Raw genomic sequence first — 16,641 nt, forward strand, 5'->3', positions numbered from 1 at the left:
TTTAGCAGGTGAGCATCAAGCAGCGGACTCTCCCCAAATGATAATAAACACCTCTCAGTCAACTACTAGTAACATCACTATGAGCCCGTTGACCTACTAGAAACTTAAACTGCAGCTCAGCTCGCTCGCAGTCCTGGTTTGAGGTGAAGGCTAATTACCTCTCAGTTCCAGCCACATCGACCCCTTCTGAGCGCCTATTTTCAGCTGCTGGGAATATTGTAAACAAGAAAAGAAGCAAAGCAAGTAGACATGCTAACCTTTCTTCATTACAACTGTTTGTCACTCACTGGAATGAGTAGAATTGGTTATTGTGTACTGTGTTGGACTGGATGTTTATTTTGCACATTTTAAAAGCAATACTTAATGTTTACAGTGCTCCAGAATATTTAGATTGGCACTTTTTTGTATTGGATGTTTATCTTTATTTTTGCACATTTTAGCAAATAAGCAATACTTTCACTTTTGTTGAAATATTTACATTGTTGTTACAGAATATTTCGTTTTGCACTTTTTTGTATTGGATGTTTATCTTTATTTTTGCACATTTTAAAGCAAAATAAGCAATACTTTTACTTTTGAAATGCTTATACTATTTCAGAATATTAAGATTTGCACTGGATGTTTACTTTTATATTTGCACATTAAAAAGCAAATAAGCTACTTTTAATTTTGTTAAATGTTAAAAGTTTTAAATGTTTACATTGTTACAGAATATTTTGTCATGTTGCTGTCAATGTTGACTGAGTGGCCATACTTTTTTTTTTTTGTAAATAAAAGCCATGCCTTTTGAAAAAACTGGCCTACTTTTATTTTTTCATCTTCATTTTAAATAAAATAAAATAAAAAATAATCGGTAAAAGGAAAAATAATCTATAGATGAATCGAAAAAATAATCTATAGATTAACCGATTAATCGAAAAAATAGTCTATAGATTAATCGATAGAAAAATAATCGTTAGCTGCAGCCTTAATTTTAATCGATTTAATCGATTAGTTGTTGCAGCCCTACTTGCTACAAAAAAATTAAGTCGTTGTTCTGCAAGGCAAAACTGTTGTCTTTTTCACGAGTCAAGGACATCACAGAAGTGCCCGCTTGTGGGTTTTGACAAAGCTCGAAGTTTCTCTGTTTACCTTGTCACATGATTATTCCCAGATCCCCTAGATCTCTTAAAAGTCTGCATTATTTTTGCTGCACGGGGGAACCGCAACAGGCGGTGGGGATTGCCAGACGATAGATGGCGTTGCCCTTCCGCGGCGGTTACGTTTTGCTGGCGTTCTGCATCCTGTGGAAATCGGGTTAAATTCCAATTACCGGTATTCATTCAGTAAGTTCAATGACTGTTGCTTTACATTTACAGACCGGAGTAATTTCTGTCTGTTAATAATTGCCCAACATAATCTTTTGTCCATCTTTGCACTGTTCATGCTCGTTAGGTTGGAATATCTGATAATGCTCTATTGTTTGTTTGCTATTGTAACAGCTTAAAATAACAATATCAATTGTACTATTCTTCAACAAAATGTTTCAGATATCCTGAAATTGCGTATTTGCCAGAATCTATCATTGATGTTGGCTTTTGGAAAATATAAAAGTGCTCCTTTGTTGATAATGTCTGTATTTAATACAGCTCAATCCGGTGTGTACCAAGCCTTATATCACGCACTTTCTTTTGTTAGACATGCCCAGCGAACGGAAGACAGTCATGTGGTTAGCACAAGTGAAACCAGGCTGTCTTGGAAAGTGAGGAGGCTGTTTGAATCCACGGATAACAACGTTTGGTTAGTGCGTCTGTAGTTTTAATGCTAATGAGCTGTGTTTCTCCATGCCTATCTCTCACAGTTTTATGTTCAAGAAGCGCTATATTGTGTGTTGAACCTAGTCCATCCATCCATTTTCTACAGCTTGTCCCGTTCGGGCTCACGGGGGGTGCTGGAGCCTATCTCAGCTGCATTCGGGCGGAAGGCGGTTTACACCCTGGACAAGTCGCCGCCTCATCGCAGGGCCAACACAGATAGACAACATTCACACTCACATTCACACACCAGGGCCAATTTAGTGTTGCCAATCAACCTATCACCAGGTGCATGTCTTTAGAGGTGGGAGGAAGCCGGAGTACCCGGAGGGAACCCACGCAGTCACGGGGAGAACATGTAAACTCCACACAGAAAGATCCTGAGTGCAGGATCGAACCCAGGACCTTCGTATTGTGAGGCAGACGCACTAACCCCTGTCCACTGTGCTGCCCTGTTGAACCTAGTATACGCTGTAAATTGTCCATATATGCCAAATATCTGATACAACAACATAACAATAAGGAATGGGACACAGACAAGGACACTAACATTACAGTCACATTTCAACACCAACATCATGCTAAGTTAGCCTATTACCTCGGGAAAAAACAAAATGATAAAACATACAGTACAGGGACGGTATAGCTCGGTTGGTAGAGCGGCCGTGCCAGCAACTTGAGGGTTGCAGGTTCGATCCCCGCTTCCGCCATCCTAGTCACTGCCGTTGTGTCCTTGGGCAAGACACTTTACCCACCTGCTCCCAGTGCCACCCACACTGGTTTAAAATGTAACTTAGATATTGGGTTTCACAATGTAAAGCGCTTTGAGTCACTTGAGAAAAAGCGCTATATAAATGTAATTCACTTCACTTCACTTCACAGCTCCCATGTCTGTAGCTGGGGTTGCATTTTTAGAAGTTGCTTTTTTTACAGTTCTGTCCTTCGTGAAGTGGTCTGCATTTACATTTGAGGGCTACTTCTGTGGGGATGCATATTACTAGCATCATCAACCCTTTGGAGTCCAGGTAGAGCTGGGGGACATTGACCAAAACTGATATCCCGGTATTTTTAGGCCTAACGGCGATGCTCAATATATATCGGTATTTTAAACGAAATGTGCAAAGGGTTTAGTTTAAACTCAACATCACATGACTGTTCTTTTGAAAATTACTTTTAGAAAGTAATTATAGTTGCTTGTTACTTAACCAAAAAGTGATTTATTACTAATTGAATTACTCTTTAATAGATGTAATTACTAGGGAAAGAAATGAATGCGTTACTTCAAAAAAACAAAAAACAAACAAATCTAATATATTTCATTTGCATTTGAAAGAAGTTTCAGTTAAAAGGTGGTGTCTGTTGCCAAGTGATGTGATGTCAGCGAGGGTTTCAGCTTAGCTATATTTGTTAGCTTTAGCAGTTAGCAGCGGTAGTTTGTCGACTCTGACGGTTGTTCTGTTTAATCTTTTCACGGGATTGTTTTACCTCTGGTAATAGAAATTTAATGTGTTTTGATGACTGTCATGTTGTCCACATTCAACAAAACCTTGGATAGAGTTCCAAGATTTTTACAATAAAAAAATAATGAAATTAATCTGTTTGATATTTAAACTGGTGCCATACAACCGTAAAAAGTGGATGAGCATTTTTTAAGAAACGTGAACATCTCGTATTTATCATGCATACAAAGAAGTTACCGGTAGTCATTGTAAACTGTTAAAGCAACGTAGCAATAGTTGTAACTCTTTGAATGTGAGTCAATTTCTTCTATATTCTTTTCAGTGATCCTTCTTTTAAAATATGAGTTGTCATTAAGCCAAAAAATCTGTGAATGATTTCTCATGTATGACAGTAATTTTAGTTTGTAAATAAATTTTTTTACAAACAATATGGCTCAAGTTTCACATTGTACAACTTCATGTGCATTAACTTGAATATGCTCTGATACTTAATTGTTTTCATGGTTCTGGCAATTAAAAAAAAAAAAGTACTCTCACATCAATGAACACATTTTATTCTTTCTGTCTACACTGCCCAAATCTGGAAGCTTTTCCAGCCAAGCAATGAGATTCCAGGGATCCAACAGCCTGAGAGGACTTTGTCCTCAGGCTCATTTTTGATGGAGGATCAGGGCTCATTATGCACAGGAAGACTCGTATACACCTTCCACTCTGAAGCATTGGGTGGAAAGAAAACTTTCACTTTAACTTTAGTTTGTTTGACCTTCTACATTGTCTAATTATGTTATTGTCTCATTGAGATGTTTGAGACAATGTGGCAGTTACACGAGAAGTGCCACTCTGAATACTACATAATCTTTTTAAATACGAGAAGCAAATTAGAAAAGGCATAGCTTTTACTACACACCTTAACCCCCAACAGACACCCGGTATTTTCTGCAGTTGAGTAACTATACACCGGCCACTAAAAGAGGAAATAGGTACTGCATGCTTTCTTATTTCTTATATTAAATCTACCAAACCTCTGAAAGTCCTGCAGTGGAGAGTTATTCTTAAATGAATAATTAAGGATAATCTGTTTAATCCAAATGAGTAATGAGTCCCAGTTTGTGACACTAACTCCTGTACTTTAATACTGCCTCAAATCGTGAATGTAAAATGGGATTGAAATGTATTTTTTGTCACTCACCATTGACCCACAGTGGTTGAAAATCAAATCAAAGCTACAGTTTTGGTGAAAACTATCCATCCATCCATTTTCTACCGCTTATTCCTTATTGTTATTGGAGCAATGTGACACTACTAGAATGTTGTTTTATTTAAAAAAAAAAAGTAAACTAATCTATACTGAATATTTGCACGCTGAGGCCACCACGTCCAAACTGTGTGCAGCATTGAGGATATGAAACATTGTCTGGCTTTTATTCCACCACAAAAAACGCCTTTCGCTTGAGTTCTAACGCTTGAAGTGGGAAACTGCATCAGATCAAAGTGGGTGACACTTTTATGTGCTGTTGTGTTTTGGCCTCTTGTAAACCCATCCTGATGCCCTTTTGTTGAATGAAAGCTTAGTTACAATATAAGACATACAAAAATATATTTAACCTAGTGTCTTTTTATCTCCCCTTATGCCAAGTTTATGACCTTTAATTTTCAATGAACTGAATGTAAAGTAAGGGACAAGCGGTAGAAAATTGATGGGTGGATGTTTAGTTGCCAGGCAGGGTCAGTGTTGGGTAATTGGATCATAATACTAGGGAGATCAGGGTGAAAGACATGCTCTAAGTAAGCATTATTGATGTGCAAACACCTCTACCAGGGCAATATTTTATACTTGAGCCAGTTTACATTCTACAGACCTGTGCTGCTTGTTTGCATCAATGTGCGGGCCCTTCATATATATATATATATATTACAGCAAGATTTATTTTGATTAGATGTGCATTGATTACCATTTATGTTTTTGTTTTTAAAACAACGTAAGAGTGGTGATGTGCCGGCAATAAAGAACCATTCAGGAATAGGGGTGGGTACCAAAACGACTTGTCTGGTGTACAGGTACTTACAAATGTACCAAGGCACTAAAAAATGAAAAAAGATACTATATTGCCTGTGAAAAAAAATGTGTTGTATTTTAATGCTGTGAATGCTGCTGTCTGCGCCGACACATTTTTTTTGTTCTCCACCAATCACCTTTGAAGGCGCGCTTTTACAAACACGGGAACGCTGAACATCACAATAACATAAATATTAACATCAGCAAGTTTTTACAATATGTAGGTGTCACATTTAGCTGGTTGGCCTGTTGCCAAGTATTAGTGTAGTCAAAACAGCCTAATGCAAGTGAATTGACTGGATTTCATGTAACACCTTAAACTGTCTTATCTTTAACAGTGTGTGTTTTACTTTTGACATGTCTTATCCGTGTAGTTTTAGCTTTAGTAGTGTTTTAGTATTCAATTAAGCACAGACCAACAGTGGCGACAGTAAATCGTTAAGTATTTGATATAATGGAAAATCCTTCTATACTAACCCAGTCCTAGATCAGCTGGCTATTTGTAATCATTTTAGTGTCATATGATTTTCTGTTTGAATAAAGCCCATAATAAAATAATTTTTTGTTCCACTTTATTTTAAGAAGTATTGAAAGACTTATTAATACTAGTACCAAAATGTTATCACTACTTGAAAATAAATACCTATTGATGCCTTAAGTGCTAAATAATTTTAACTCCGCCACCTGCAACAAGTGCTCGTAAGATATTATGCAAGTTACATCTTGTAAGTAATGTAGCAAGTGCCTTGACACGCCAACAGCAGCACACACTTTCAACACCAGAGGGACCATGCACTAAGGCGGGCGATATGGCTAAAAACGGTATCATGATGTACGTTTTTTATGTTGATTGATATCGATAATTATTTATATTTTTTATGACTCTATACACCAGACAATAAATACAGTAATACGATTTCCAACTTACCAAGGGTGGAGAAGGTGTCTGGTAGCCAGGTGGTAAAGTAGTAGCAGTAAATTTGAAGGGACTTGCAGTTTTAAGACACTAGATGTCAGTAGTGTATAAGCTTTTGATCATTACACAGAGTAGTTTAGGAAGCTACTTATTAAACCAAAAAATTGAAAGTGTCAGGATGTTGCCGCACCATCTGCATTAAAACCAACAAAACTAAAGACAAGTTTCTCTTAGTTTATATACCAAGATATCACAGTTTCTCTTCTCACTCCATGCAGAGAATCCACAGCGAGACAGATAGACGGCGCAACCATAAATTGGTAGTGCATACTGTAACCTGATTGGCTGTCAGTTTGTCACTCCCATTGCTCAGTGACACTTTCCTGTTTAGCTGGGTTCCCAGAGTGCGTGTGACTTCATGCAACAAATCTTGCTTCATAATTTCTTGTTTCTTCCGACTAAATAATATAAATATATAACAAATGTTTTATCGAACACATTTTATACTGATATTGATTGTGTCTAGCACAATATATATTGATATTGTTTAAGCAGCCAAGCCCTACCATACGCACATTTCAATGTCGCTCTCCACACCAACATACCAACTTCCTCATTATCCACCAATCAGACAAGCGAGGTGCATTCACAAATTCTGAATGTCTACATTACACATGAGCAAGTTTTTTCCTGTGTACGTTCTGAGTTCCGTTTTGCTGCGACTATTATGACAATTTGTTGTGGATTTTATTTCATATTGTTTAATTTACAATTTTTTTATTGAAGCGTTTAAATTACCAGGCACTTCTCTCCCTTTTATGCAGAATGGCGTTGGATATCTACGACTCTCAGTACCTGCTCATCCTAATCCCTTTACTGGTGGTCGCCCTCCTCTTTGTCTTCTTTATGCTCTTCACTAAAGAAACATCTTACGATGAGGTGCTGGCCCGGCAGAAACGCGACCTTAAGCTGCCTCCATCCAAGCCAGACACCCGCAAGAGGAACGACAAGAAGAGTAAGAGTAAGAAAAAAGAGAGTGCCAGTGTGGCTGGTGGAGGGGGCGGCAGCGGTGGTGGAGAGTCAGAAGAGGACCAGGGGGACTTTGAGGTGATTGATGGTGCCCAGAGCTCCATCCTTGATATGGTTGAGGAGCCAGAGCCATTGTCTGCAGCTCCCCCTGATCCCCCAGCATCTTCTTCCAATGTGCCTGTTGCAGCTTCAACAGAGGCTTCTGTTGGTTTGAGGGAAAGAAAGAAAAAGGAGAAAAAGGCAGCAAAGGCTGCTGCAGCTGCCGCTGCAGAAGCCGCTGCAAACAGTGGTGTGGTCGATACAGCAACATCTCCCCCACCTGAAGAGCAAGAAGTGAACAGCACAAAGGTGGTCTGCCACAAAGCACCGGCACCTATCGTTGCCAGCAAGCAACCCAGCCCACCCTCTCCAAAGCTTGAGGTCCAGATTCAGGTGGCCCAAGCTGCTACTGTGGGTCAGACCCCCCCACAGGCTTCGAAGAAGAAGAAAAAGCAGAAGTTGGAAGCAGGTTGGTTGCGTATATTATTCCATAGCGTCTTATTTTTTAATTGAATGGAATTGGAATCAAAATATTTATGAATGACTGGGACTTGTGATTTAGATCTTTTAAAGCATTTTTGTGACAATAAGTACAGGTGAGGTAAATTTATTGTTTAATGGTTAGAATCAGATTAATTCTGATCGGGGTTGCATTTCCTTCAGTAGTTGTGCAGCAGGATGCACCAGCTACATTAAATGTATGACACATCATACCAACATTTCAGCATTTTAAATTGCCACTTTTCGAATTTTTAAGAGAAGGCAGAAAATTCTGCTGACCAATCAGTGCACTGCAGTGTGTCTATCTCCACCCACTACAGACGTACCAAAGAATATCATGTCCACTGACTTTGCAATGTAAAGTGAGCCAAACCCTACCGCTTGGTGTTAACAAGGCTTTTGATTGAGCAAGACTGCCAATCATTGCTAACTAACGCTTGGTGCTTAGTAATTTAATTGAAATTCTGTATGTAAATGTTTACGCTGATTCTGTTATTTTTCAGCAAATGACCAGCTGCCAGAACTCAAAGTCAAGCAAGCGCCCACCCCAGCCAAGAAGGAAGCACCTCTTCTGGCTGAAGTTCTCGACAATGCAGCTCAAAGTTCAACGGGCGGAAAGAAAAAGAATGCCAAGAAGCAGAAAATCGAGCATGGTAGCAAAAAAATACAGATCATTTGTCAAAAGGTTTTGTGTATAACAAGCTTGTGCAAAATTCTGAATTTGGAGTTTCAATTCAGTTCATTGAAGAATTTGAATTGAATCGGCACCACGCCACGGGATGTTGAATTGGAATTACAGGAGGTGGAAGGAATTTGATAACAAATCAGGAGAAATTCCTTACAGCATGTTTAACAAAGGTTTTGGCTTAAATACTTAAATTACTTTAAAAACACTAAAATTAATCAGGAATCAGAGTATTGCAGTTCACGGTGGTTTCCTAGTGTCCTTCTGGGACTGAAATATTTTTCACCATTTGCCATCATAAAAAGTTATGACACCAATACATTTTATTTATAAAATATATTTTTAATTGTCAATGATAAAACTTTTATTGTAGATAAAAAAATATGTGCACATGAGGTTCATAGTAATATTTCTTAAGAATATGGAGAACAGTCATGATTTATAATGTAAATTATATTTCTGTTATGCACCATAGTTTTCAATGGGTATTTAAATTCTTCTTTGTTTGCTACCTCTGTTCAAATATATGAGATTGAATTGGAATTTGGGAGACCTAGATTCAATTCAGAATTTTGCACAAGCGTGGTAGATGTGTTCTCAAGAATGCGGTCTTCTGAATGTACTAATCAATGTCTCTTCCCCTCCAATCAAGTTGAGGTTGACTCAACAGCTTCTGCCAACCACCAGGCAGCCCACAATAATGATCTACCTTCCAAGGGAAGCGGAAAGAAACCGAAGAATGAGACTGATAAAGGTTAGAGAAGAAAAAACTTAAAGGCCTACTGAAACCCACTACTACCGACCACGCAGTCTGATAGTTTATATATCAATGATGAAATCTTAACATTGCAACACATGCCAATACGGCCGGGTTAACTTATAAAGTGCAATTTTAAATTTCCCGCTAAACTTCCGGTTGAAAACGTCTTTGGATGATGACGTATGCGCGTGACGTAGCCAGTGAAACAGAAGTATCGGTACCCCATTGAATACAATACAAAATAGCTCTGTTTTCATCTCAAAATTCCACAGTATTCTGGACATCTGTGTTGGTGAATCTTTTGCAATTTGTTTAATGAACAATGAAGACTGCAAAGAAGAAAGTTGTAGGTGGGATCGGTGTATTAGTAGCTGGCTGCAGCAACACAAACAGGAGGACTTTGAGGTGGATAGCAGACGCGCTGTCCGACGCTAGCCGCCGACCGCATCGGTGATCGGGTGAAGTCCTTCGTCCTTCCGTCGATCGCTGGAACGCAGGTGAGCACGGGTGTTGATGAGCAGATGAGGGCTGGCTGGCGTAGGTGGATAGCTAATGTTTTTATCATAGCGCTGTGAGGTCCCGTTGCTAAGTTAGCTTCAATGGCGTCGTTAGCAACAGCATTGTTAACCTTCGCCAGGCTGGAAAGCATTTACCGTGTATTTACAGGTCCATGGTTTAATAGTATTGTTGATTTTCTGTCTATCCTTCCAGTCAGGGGCTTATTTCTTTTGTTTCTATATGCAGTTAAGCCCGATGCTATCACGTTAGCTCCGTAGCTAAAGTGTTTCGCCGATATATTGTCGTGGAGATAAAAGTCACTTTGAATGTCCATTTCGCGTTCTCGACTCTCATTTTCAAGAGGATATATTATCCGAGGTGGTTTAAAATACAAATCTGTGATCCACAATAGAAAAAGGAGAGTGTGGAATCCAATGAGCCAGCTTGTACCTAAGTTACGGTCAGAGCGAAAAAAGATGCGTCCTGCACTGCACTCTAGTCCTTCACTCTCACGTTCCTCATCCACAAATCTTTCATCCTGGCTCAAATTGGGTAATCGTCGCTTTCTCGGTCCGAATCGCTCTCGCTGCATTGAAAACAATGGTAAAATGTGAGGAGCCTTTCAATCTTTGACGTCACGCTACTTCCGGTACAGGCAAGGCTTTTTTAATCAGTGACCAAAAGTTGCGAACTTTATCGTCAATGTTCTCTACTTAATCCTTTCAGCAAAAATATGGCAATATCGTGAAATGATCAAGTATGACACATACAATGGATCTGCTATCCCCGTTTAAATAAAAAACATTCATTTCAGTAGGCCTTTAAGTTCACAAATTAATCTTTGTGAAAACTTCATGAGTGTTGAAGTCTGTTGTATTACAGAAAACACAGAGGTGAAGCTAAAGGAGCTGCTCTCAGCTCTGTCCACCATCACACTGTCAGAAGCTGAGGCTGTCAGCTTGATTGCTGTCCTCCGAGAGAAGAGCCCCATTGCTGTGGATGCCTGGCACAAAGTGAGAGACTTTGAAGTGCCACATATGAAAATGAACAGGAAGTTTTAAAAGTTGTTGTTTTTTTATCTTGTCTTTTGCAACAAGTCTGCTGCAAAATCGGATCCGGCTGCTCAGGAACGTGGGCGTCTCCTAACTACTCTTGAAGAGGAGGCCTCCATTGCCAAGGATAAAGTCAAACAACTCAGTCAGGTGCTAATCTCCATGCTCTTACATGGACCCAGCTAATTATGTAATGTGCAGTATGTTGTTTTTTTTCAATGGGGGTTTTTCATATAGTTACTAAATATGAATCAGATCTGAATGAAACTTTTTTAATGGGGAAATTAATTCAGCCTGCATAAGAATTTTGAACAAACGTGGTAGACGAGTTCTAAAATGTGTTCTTCTGAATATATATAAAGACAATATAACATACATCCATTAACATGGATGCATATGTAAAAGTGCAATATATTTATCTGTACAGTAATCTATTTATTTACATCTGCACCTTATTGCTCTTTTATCCTGCACTACAACGAGCTAATGCAACAAAATGTTGTTCTTATCTGTACTGTAAAGTTCAAATTTGAATGACAATAAAAGGAAGTCTTAGTCGTAAGTTTGAGCATTAATAGGAATAAAATACCTATTCCTCGTAAAAATGCACACACACAAAAAAATCTCATCAACAAACCAAACTATACTGATAAAAACATGGACTCCTTGCTGACTAATTCATTTGTGATCCAGGAGCTCCAAGCTGAGAAGAAAAAGACAGGCCGAGTGGAGGCTGTAATGAGAGAGCAGTGTGCAGCAATGGAGAAAGAATTGGGCCTCATGCAGGCCAAAGCACAAGGAAACTACCAGGAGCTCCAAACCATGCAGATCAAAGTGAGTCTGTCATGCATTGCTTGAACAATTATGGAGGCAAGAATGCATTCAAGTTATAGCACCTCAATACATTTGTACAAGCATAAATGTAATCAAACTATTATTGAGTATATGGTTATCTTTCATGTGACAAACTTCTCGTTCCATGTAACTATGCCATCTTAATGAAGTAATGTGCATTGTAATATATTTTTAAACTGTCATTTTGTGGCTTCATAGGGACAGTAGTTAAATTGTTGAGTATGTCAAGCAAAGCTGTACAACTTTTTCAAACTGATTGTCTCTGTGTGACCATGTGCAGTTCCAGCAGCTGAGGGAGCAGTTGGAGAGTCAGATCTCTCACCTGCAGCAAGAGAACGGCATTCTGAGAGATGCAGTCAGTTCAGCTTCCAACCAGATGGAGAGCAAGTCAGTGCAGCTTCTTAGTACTTTCATCATTACATCCATAAATACTCTTACAGCATCCCTTACACTGCAGCTTTTTAATTTATATTACATAGTTTATCGGTGCATGTGCTTTTTGTTTTTTTGTGTTGCTTGGCAGAAATTCTGCCGAAATTAACAAACTCCGCTCTGAGTACGCTGCGCTGATGAAAGAGTTGGCAGACAACAACGGCATGCTGCAGCAGGAAGAGCACCAGAGGAAGTCATTGGAGGTCAACTACAAGCAAAATGTGTCTCAGCTGGAGGTACGTAGAACCAGATGCACTTTTGTGTTTGTTTTGAAAATGTCAAGTTCCTCTCGGCAATGTGCATAGTTCCCTATAACCTTAGCATACCATCTCTTTCATGGGTGTGGCAGCATTGCCGGGGTGGGGGTTCTAGTGGAAGTCCTGCGGTAGGGTGTGGAGAGAGTTGTTGCCTTTTGTAAGCTGGGAGGCTTTTGTCTGTGTAGTAACACCACCTTCCTGTGTGACACCCAGATTAGCCTTTCCTGTGTTTTCATTAACCGTGATCGGAATGAATTTGGGTTTTGAGTGGCCATGTTAAGGCTTTCCCAAGAAAGTACATGTCAGAAAGATGTTTCTTCATAAACAATCCATCCCTAATGTACCACTGTAGGTAAGGATTGTTAATGAGACTAGAGCATTGTAGGATTGATCATTATTGGAAACTGAAGTACAAAAAAAATACAATATTTGTACACTTGTATAAATCACGACAAAAAAACAATTGTTTTCCAATCTCTAGGCCCAGCTACAAGATGCTAAGCGACGCTGGGAAGAAATGCAAAACTTCCTCCATAGTGTCAATACAGAGCGGGAAAAACTTAAGTCCTCTAAACAAGGTGAAAACAAATCTCACTTTTAACACTTTCAATCCGTTAAAAGGAGTCAAGACACATAAAACAACCCAAGTTGCTTGTGTGTGGGTTACAGAGCTCCATAATCAGCTGATGGCAGTGGAGAGTGAGATGAACAACAAGAATAAGGAGCTTCAGACCCTCCATAGCAGCCTGACTGAAGCCATGGTGTCCAAGGAGAGGCTGGAACAAAGAGTGATAGACCTGCTTGAGGTGTCCCAACATAGTATACCTGACGACTCTTTGCAGGCTCGTGCTCAGGTGAGCCACCCAAACGAAGGCTTTGGAAATATTTTTTGTATTGTCCTAGTTCCACCATGTTGATTGGTTGATGCACGACAGAAACACTTGCATGCCTTTGAATAATAGTGATTGTTGATTGTTATTTATAGGACCTCTTGAATGAAAACAAAAGTTTTCAGGCCCAAAACGATTCCTTGCAAGCACAAAATGAGAACCTGCAGGCCCAGATCTCTACACAGGTATATGGGTCACAAGTCTACTTTTGCTCTCGTAGCTGTAATTGTGTAAGTAGGCTAATTAGGTTTTTGTGGTTTCCCCATTTAGGCCAGCCAAATCTCCCATATTGAGGAGCTACAGAAGCTGTGAGACTCTTATTTTATCTGCATTAAAGGTTATATTGCGAGATTTCCGTCAACAGCTGCTTGTTAATTTGTCACCCATATATGCAGATTGGCTGAAAAGGAGTTGCAGAGGAAGAGCCTGGAGGATTCTTTGAATGTTGAAAGGAGCAGTGGAGCCAGCAGAGAAACCAACATGCAGGTCAAACAATTTCATTTGAACACTTTTATTAGATTAGTCAAATAATATTTAATATGGTTCTTCTGTATCTTTGCAGGCTCTGCACAACGAGAACATGTCAATGAAGGCAGAGATCCAAAATCTGCGGGCACAGATTTCTGATCAGGTGTGTACTTAAAATGTCTTTGTAAATCACAAATGTCTCAATGTTCCTCTGTTTGATGCACTCTCTTTGCCCGTGCAGACTGCCTCCAAGCTTGCTTTGGACCAGATACAGAGAAGGTGTGTAAATAATGAAATATCTGTGGGTGGAAAAGTTTTAACATCTGTTAATAAATGTTGTTGTTTTTTTTAAATACGATCCTTTTTCAGTGTCCAGGAAAAGGAGGAAAACATGAAAACTGTAGAGAGCCTGCTGGAAAAGGGCCTGATTGAAGTGGCCAATAAGGAGGAGGAGCTAAAGGTGCATCTTCCTGGTTTTTTTTGTTTGTTTGTTTTTAACCATAGATTCACAGTTAATTGACATCAACATCTCTTAAGTGGATCTGTAATTTACTGCTGCTCTGTAATATTTCTTCCTATTTTTAATCAACTGTGTATTTTCCTTACCCAGACTGTAAGAGTAGAGAAAGAGGCTCTAAAGCAAGAATTATTTACTCTTCAGGGAAAGATGGCATATCAGGTGAGTCTTAAAACTGAGAAAATTAAGCATTTTTCTATGGTCACACACAATGGAAAATAAATGACAAGACACATCCTAGTGTGAATAAGTTTTATTCCCACAAAAATTAAATGCTGCAGTCTGAAATTAGCAGATTTCTTTAGAGACCTGCCACAAACTTTGTCTAAAACACTGGGTAGGTTACTGGAAAAAAAGCATTCACATTATCACATGAAACTGCTTAATATAGATGATGCTGTTTATGTGCTGTAATAAATTGTAACTTTAACAGTCTTATGATATTCTCTTGTTTTAAAAATAATGATATTAAAACTTAGTTCTTGCAATATTTAAGTGTTATCCTCTGTTTGCTTTTTCTTTACTGTGTGGACCCAATCCCCTTTTTGTAATTTTTCTTATTCCAATCTGATTGGGTAATGTTTTCATCTGATCCCAGGTATCATCAGAGTCAATTGTGCAAGAACTACATAGCAAGTAAGAAATTGTTTTTATTAGTTTTGCCTGTACTGTTTCATGTGCAATGCCTTGAAAACCAGTGGCACCACCGTCAACTTTTTTAGATATTTTTGCATGTCTTCCGATCTACGAGATGAAATGACTTCAAATTATTTTTTTTTAATTGTGCTTTGTAGGATCCAAGAGAGGGACTTTCAGCTAAAGTCAATGGAGGACATTCTGCAGGCAACACAAGACAGCTTGTCAGCCAAAGCAAGAGCTGTCGAGGTGTGATCTTTTTTTTCCATCCGATCTGTGAATACATTACACTTGTAGTAGACCAGCAACAGTCCATTTTTGCCCCAGATGTCACTTTGTCCCAGTTAGAGCTGTTGTCTGAAGCCATTTTTGTGTCACAGGGTCTAGAACAGCGGCTTGCCTCCCTGCAGGCAGAGATGGAGCAGCTCAGACTGAAGGAGCCCTCGGAAGAACTTACCAGAACAGGTACCCAGCTTCAAGAACTCCAAGCTCAGTAAGCAAACTCCCCATCACACACTACCAATTATTCTTATTGAGCTCTGCCCAACCAGACCTTTAAACAAAATCCTCACCTGGTCCGCAGGCTTGCTGTGAAGGACCAGGAGATCCAACTGATACAGATTGAGCTGAGAGACACAATTGAGAGGGCACAGCAACAGGTAAGTGAGGAAAATGGCTCATACGAAGTGTGGCGTAACCTCCTCAGAGCCAGTGTCCTTTGTAGTGGACAGTTATGTTTGGCATAACAGGCATTTCTTAAAAGTGTAATGCAGACACGAGAAAAAGACAGACATCAAATGTCCACTCTACAGGATTCTTGTTCTTAGAAGGGTATAAAACACAAGCTTAATCCTTTTACGCTGCTCTTCTCATTAGTCTGTAGCTGCAGTGCCTAGCCCAGATCTTCTTACAGCGTGAGTCTGGTTTTATGCTCAATGACTCAATATAAACTGATTACTAATAATATTCGTTGTACATGATTGGTTGTGTTGTCTCACAGGTTGTCTGAAAAGGAGAAGCAAGTCTCAGATCTGCAGTGTGAGTTGTGTGAGCTCAAGGAATCTCTGGATCTTCACAGAAAGAAGAACAATGTAGGTTTACATAGAGGGCCTTAGCTACTAAGTACAAACAAAGCCCTGTGAGACATCCACCCACCCCTCTTGAGGTTCTCAAAAATCCCTCCTACCCCACATTGCACACATCCATACCCTCCGCACCCGCTTCTTGCCCGCTGCCACGTAGCATCATTTTCTATACTTGTTTTTTTATTTCTCAACTGCAATCCTGTTTGTCCTGTGCCAGTATGATGGAAGGCATCAGTCAAGATTGCTTAAGCTGAAGGTTGCGTAACAGTGCTTCCAGCCTACTCCTGTTATGCTCACCGTTTATGGCTCTAGCAGGCTTGTCTGTGCTTGTGGGTGATTCAGAGCATTAGAATCGCACCTACCTGTTTGGAGTTGTGCTTTGATATAGAAGCGCACACTTTTGGACATTTTAGAACAGGGGTGTCAAACTCAAATACAGAGTGGGCCAAAATTTTAAACTGAACAAAGCCACGGGCCAAGGTTGAACAAATTAACCCAAACAAGTTTTGCATTTAATATTGAACAAGCAAGGCCTATATAACTTTATTGTGACATGCAAAATCGAGTTTCAAATAATAATAATAATAATTAAAAAATATCAATGGCATAGAGTTAGAGTTAGAGTTTGAGTTTATTTCGAACATGCAAGCATACAACATGATACATCACAATTTCCAGTTTCTCTTTTCAACATGTTCGAAAAGGAGTAGGA

The 16,641-nt window shown here is 39.3% G+C and overlaps 1 protein-coding gene across 5 annotated transcripts in view; it reads left to right on the top strand.

Moving 5' to 3' along the window:
- Positions 1 to 16,641, top strand: part of LOC133646880 (kinectin-like) — a 44,298-nt gene that overhangs the window by 8,646 nt on the left and 19,011 nt on the right. For 3 of the 5 annotated variants that reach the window (XM_062042757.1, XM_062042759.1, XM_062042760.1), the window contains exons 2-24: positions 7,050 to 7,762; positions 8,298 to 8,447; positions 9,132 to 9,233; positions 10,605 to 10,750; positions 10,835 to 10,939; positions 11,483 to 11,623; positions 11,925 to 12,031; positions 12,168 to 12,312; positions 12,815 to 12,911; positions 13,003 to 13,187; positions 13,319 to 13,408; positions 13,494 to 13,531; positions 13,619 to 13,709; positions 13,786 to 13,854; positions 13,933 to 13,970; positions 14,061 to 14,151; positions 14,302 to 14,370; positions 14,807 to 14,844; positions 15,003 to 15,093; positions 15,225 to 15,337; positions 15,428 to 15,503; positions 15,721 to 15,758; positions 15,845 to 15,935. In XM_062042757.1, coding sequence (XP_061898741.1) covers positions 7,051 to 7,762; positions 8,298 to 8,447; positions 9,132 to 9,233; positions 10,605 to 10,750; positions 10,835 to 10,939; positions 11,483 to 11,623; positions 11,925 to 12,031; positions 12,168 to 12,312; positions 12,815 to 12,911; positions 13,003 to 13,187; positions 13,319 to 13,408; positions 13,494 to 13,531; positions 13,619 to 13,709; positions 13,786 to 13,854; positions 13,933 to 13,970; positions 14,061 to 14,151; positions 14,302 to 14,370; positions 14,807 to 14,844; positions 15,003 to 15,093; positions 15,225 to 15,337; positions 15,428 to 15,503; positions 15,721 to 15,758; positions 15,845 to 15,935 — 2,823 coding nt within the window. In that variant the 5' untranslated portion in view covers position 7,050. The remainder of the gene's footprint in view (positions 1 to 7,049; positions 7,763 to 8,297; positions 8,448 to 9,131; positions 9,234 to 10,604; positions 10,751 to 10,834; positions 10,940 to 11,482; positions 11,624 to 11,924; positions 12,032 to 12,167; positions 12,313 to 12,814; positions 12,912 to 13,002; positions 13,188 to 13,318; positions 13,409 to 13,493; positions 13,532 to 13,618; positions 13,710 to 13,785; positions 13,855 to 13,932; positions 13,971 to 14,060; positions 14,152 to 14,301; positions 14,371 to 14,806; positions 14,845 to 15,002; positions 15,094 to 15,224; positions 15,338 to 15,427; positions 15,504 to 15,720; positions 15,759 to 15,844; positions 15,936 to 16,641) is intronic. The other 2 variants (XM_062042758.1, XM_062042761.1) reach the window with 1 other exon arrangement.

The sequence above is a fragment of the Entelurus aequoreus genome, linkage group LG03, assembly GCF_033978785.1.
Source record: "Entelurus aequoreus isolate RoL-2023_Sb linkage group LG03, RoL_Eaeq_v1.1, whole genome shotgun sequence".
NCBI classification, from domain to species: Eukaryota; Metazoa; Chordata; class Actinopteri; order Syngnathiformes; family Syngnathidae; genus Entelurus; species Entelurus aequoreus.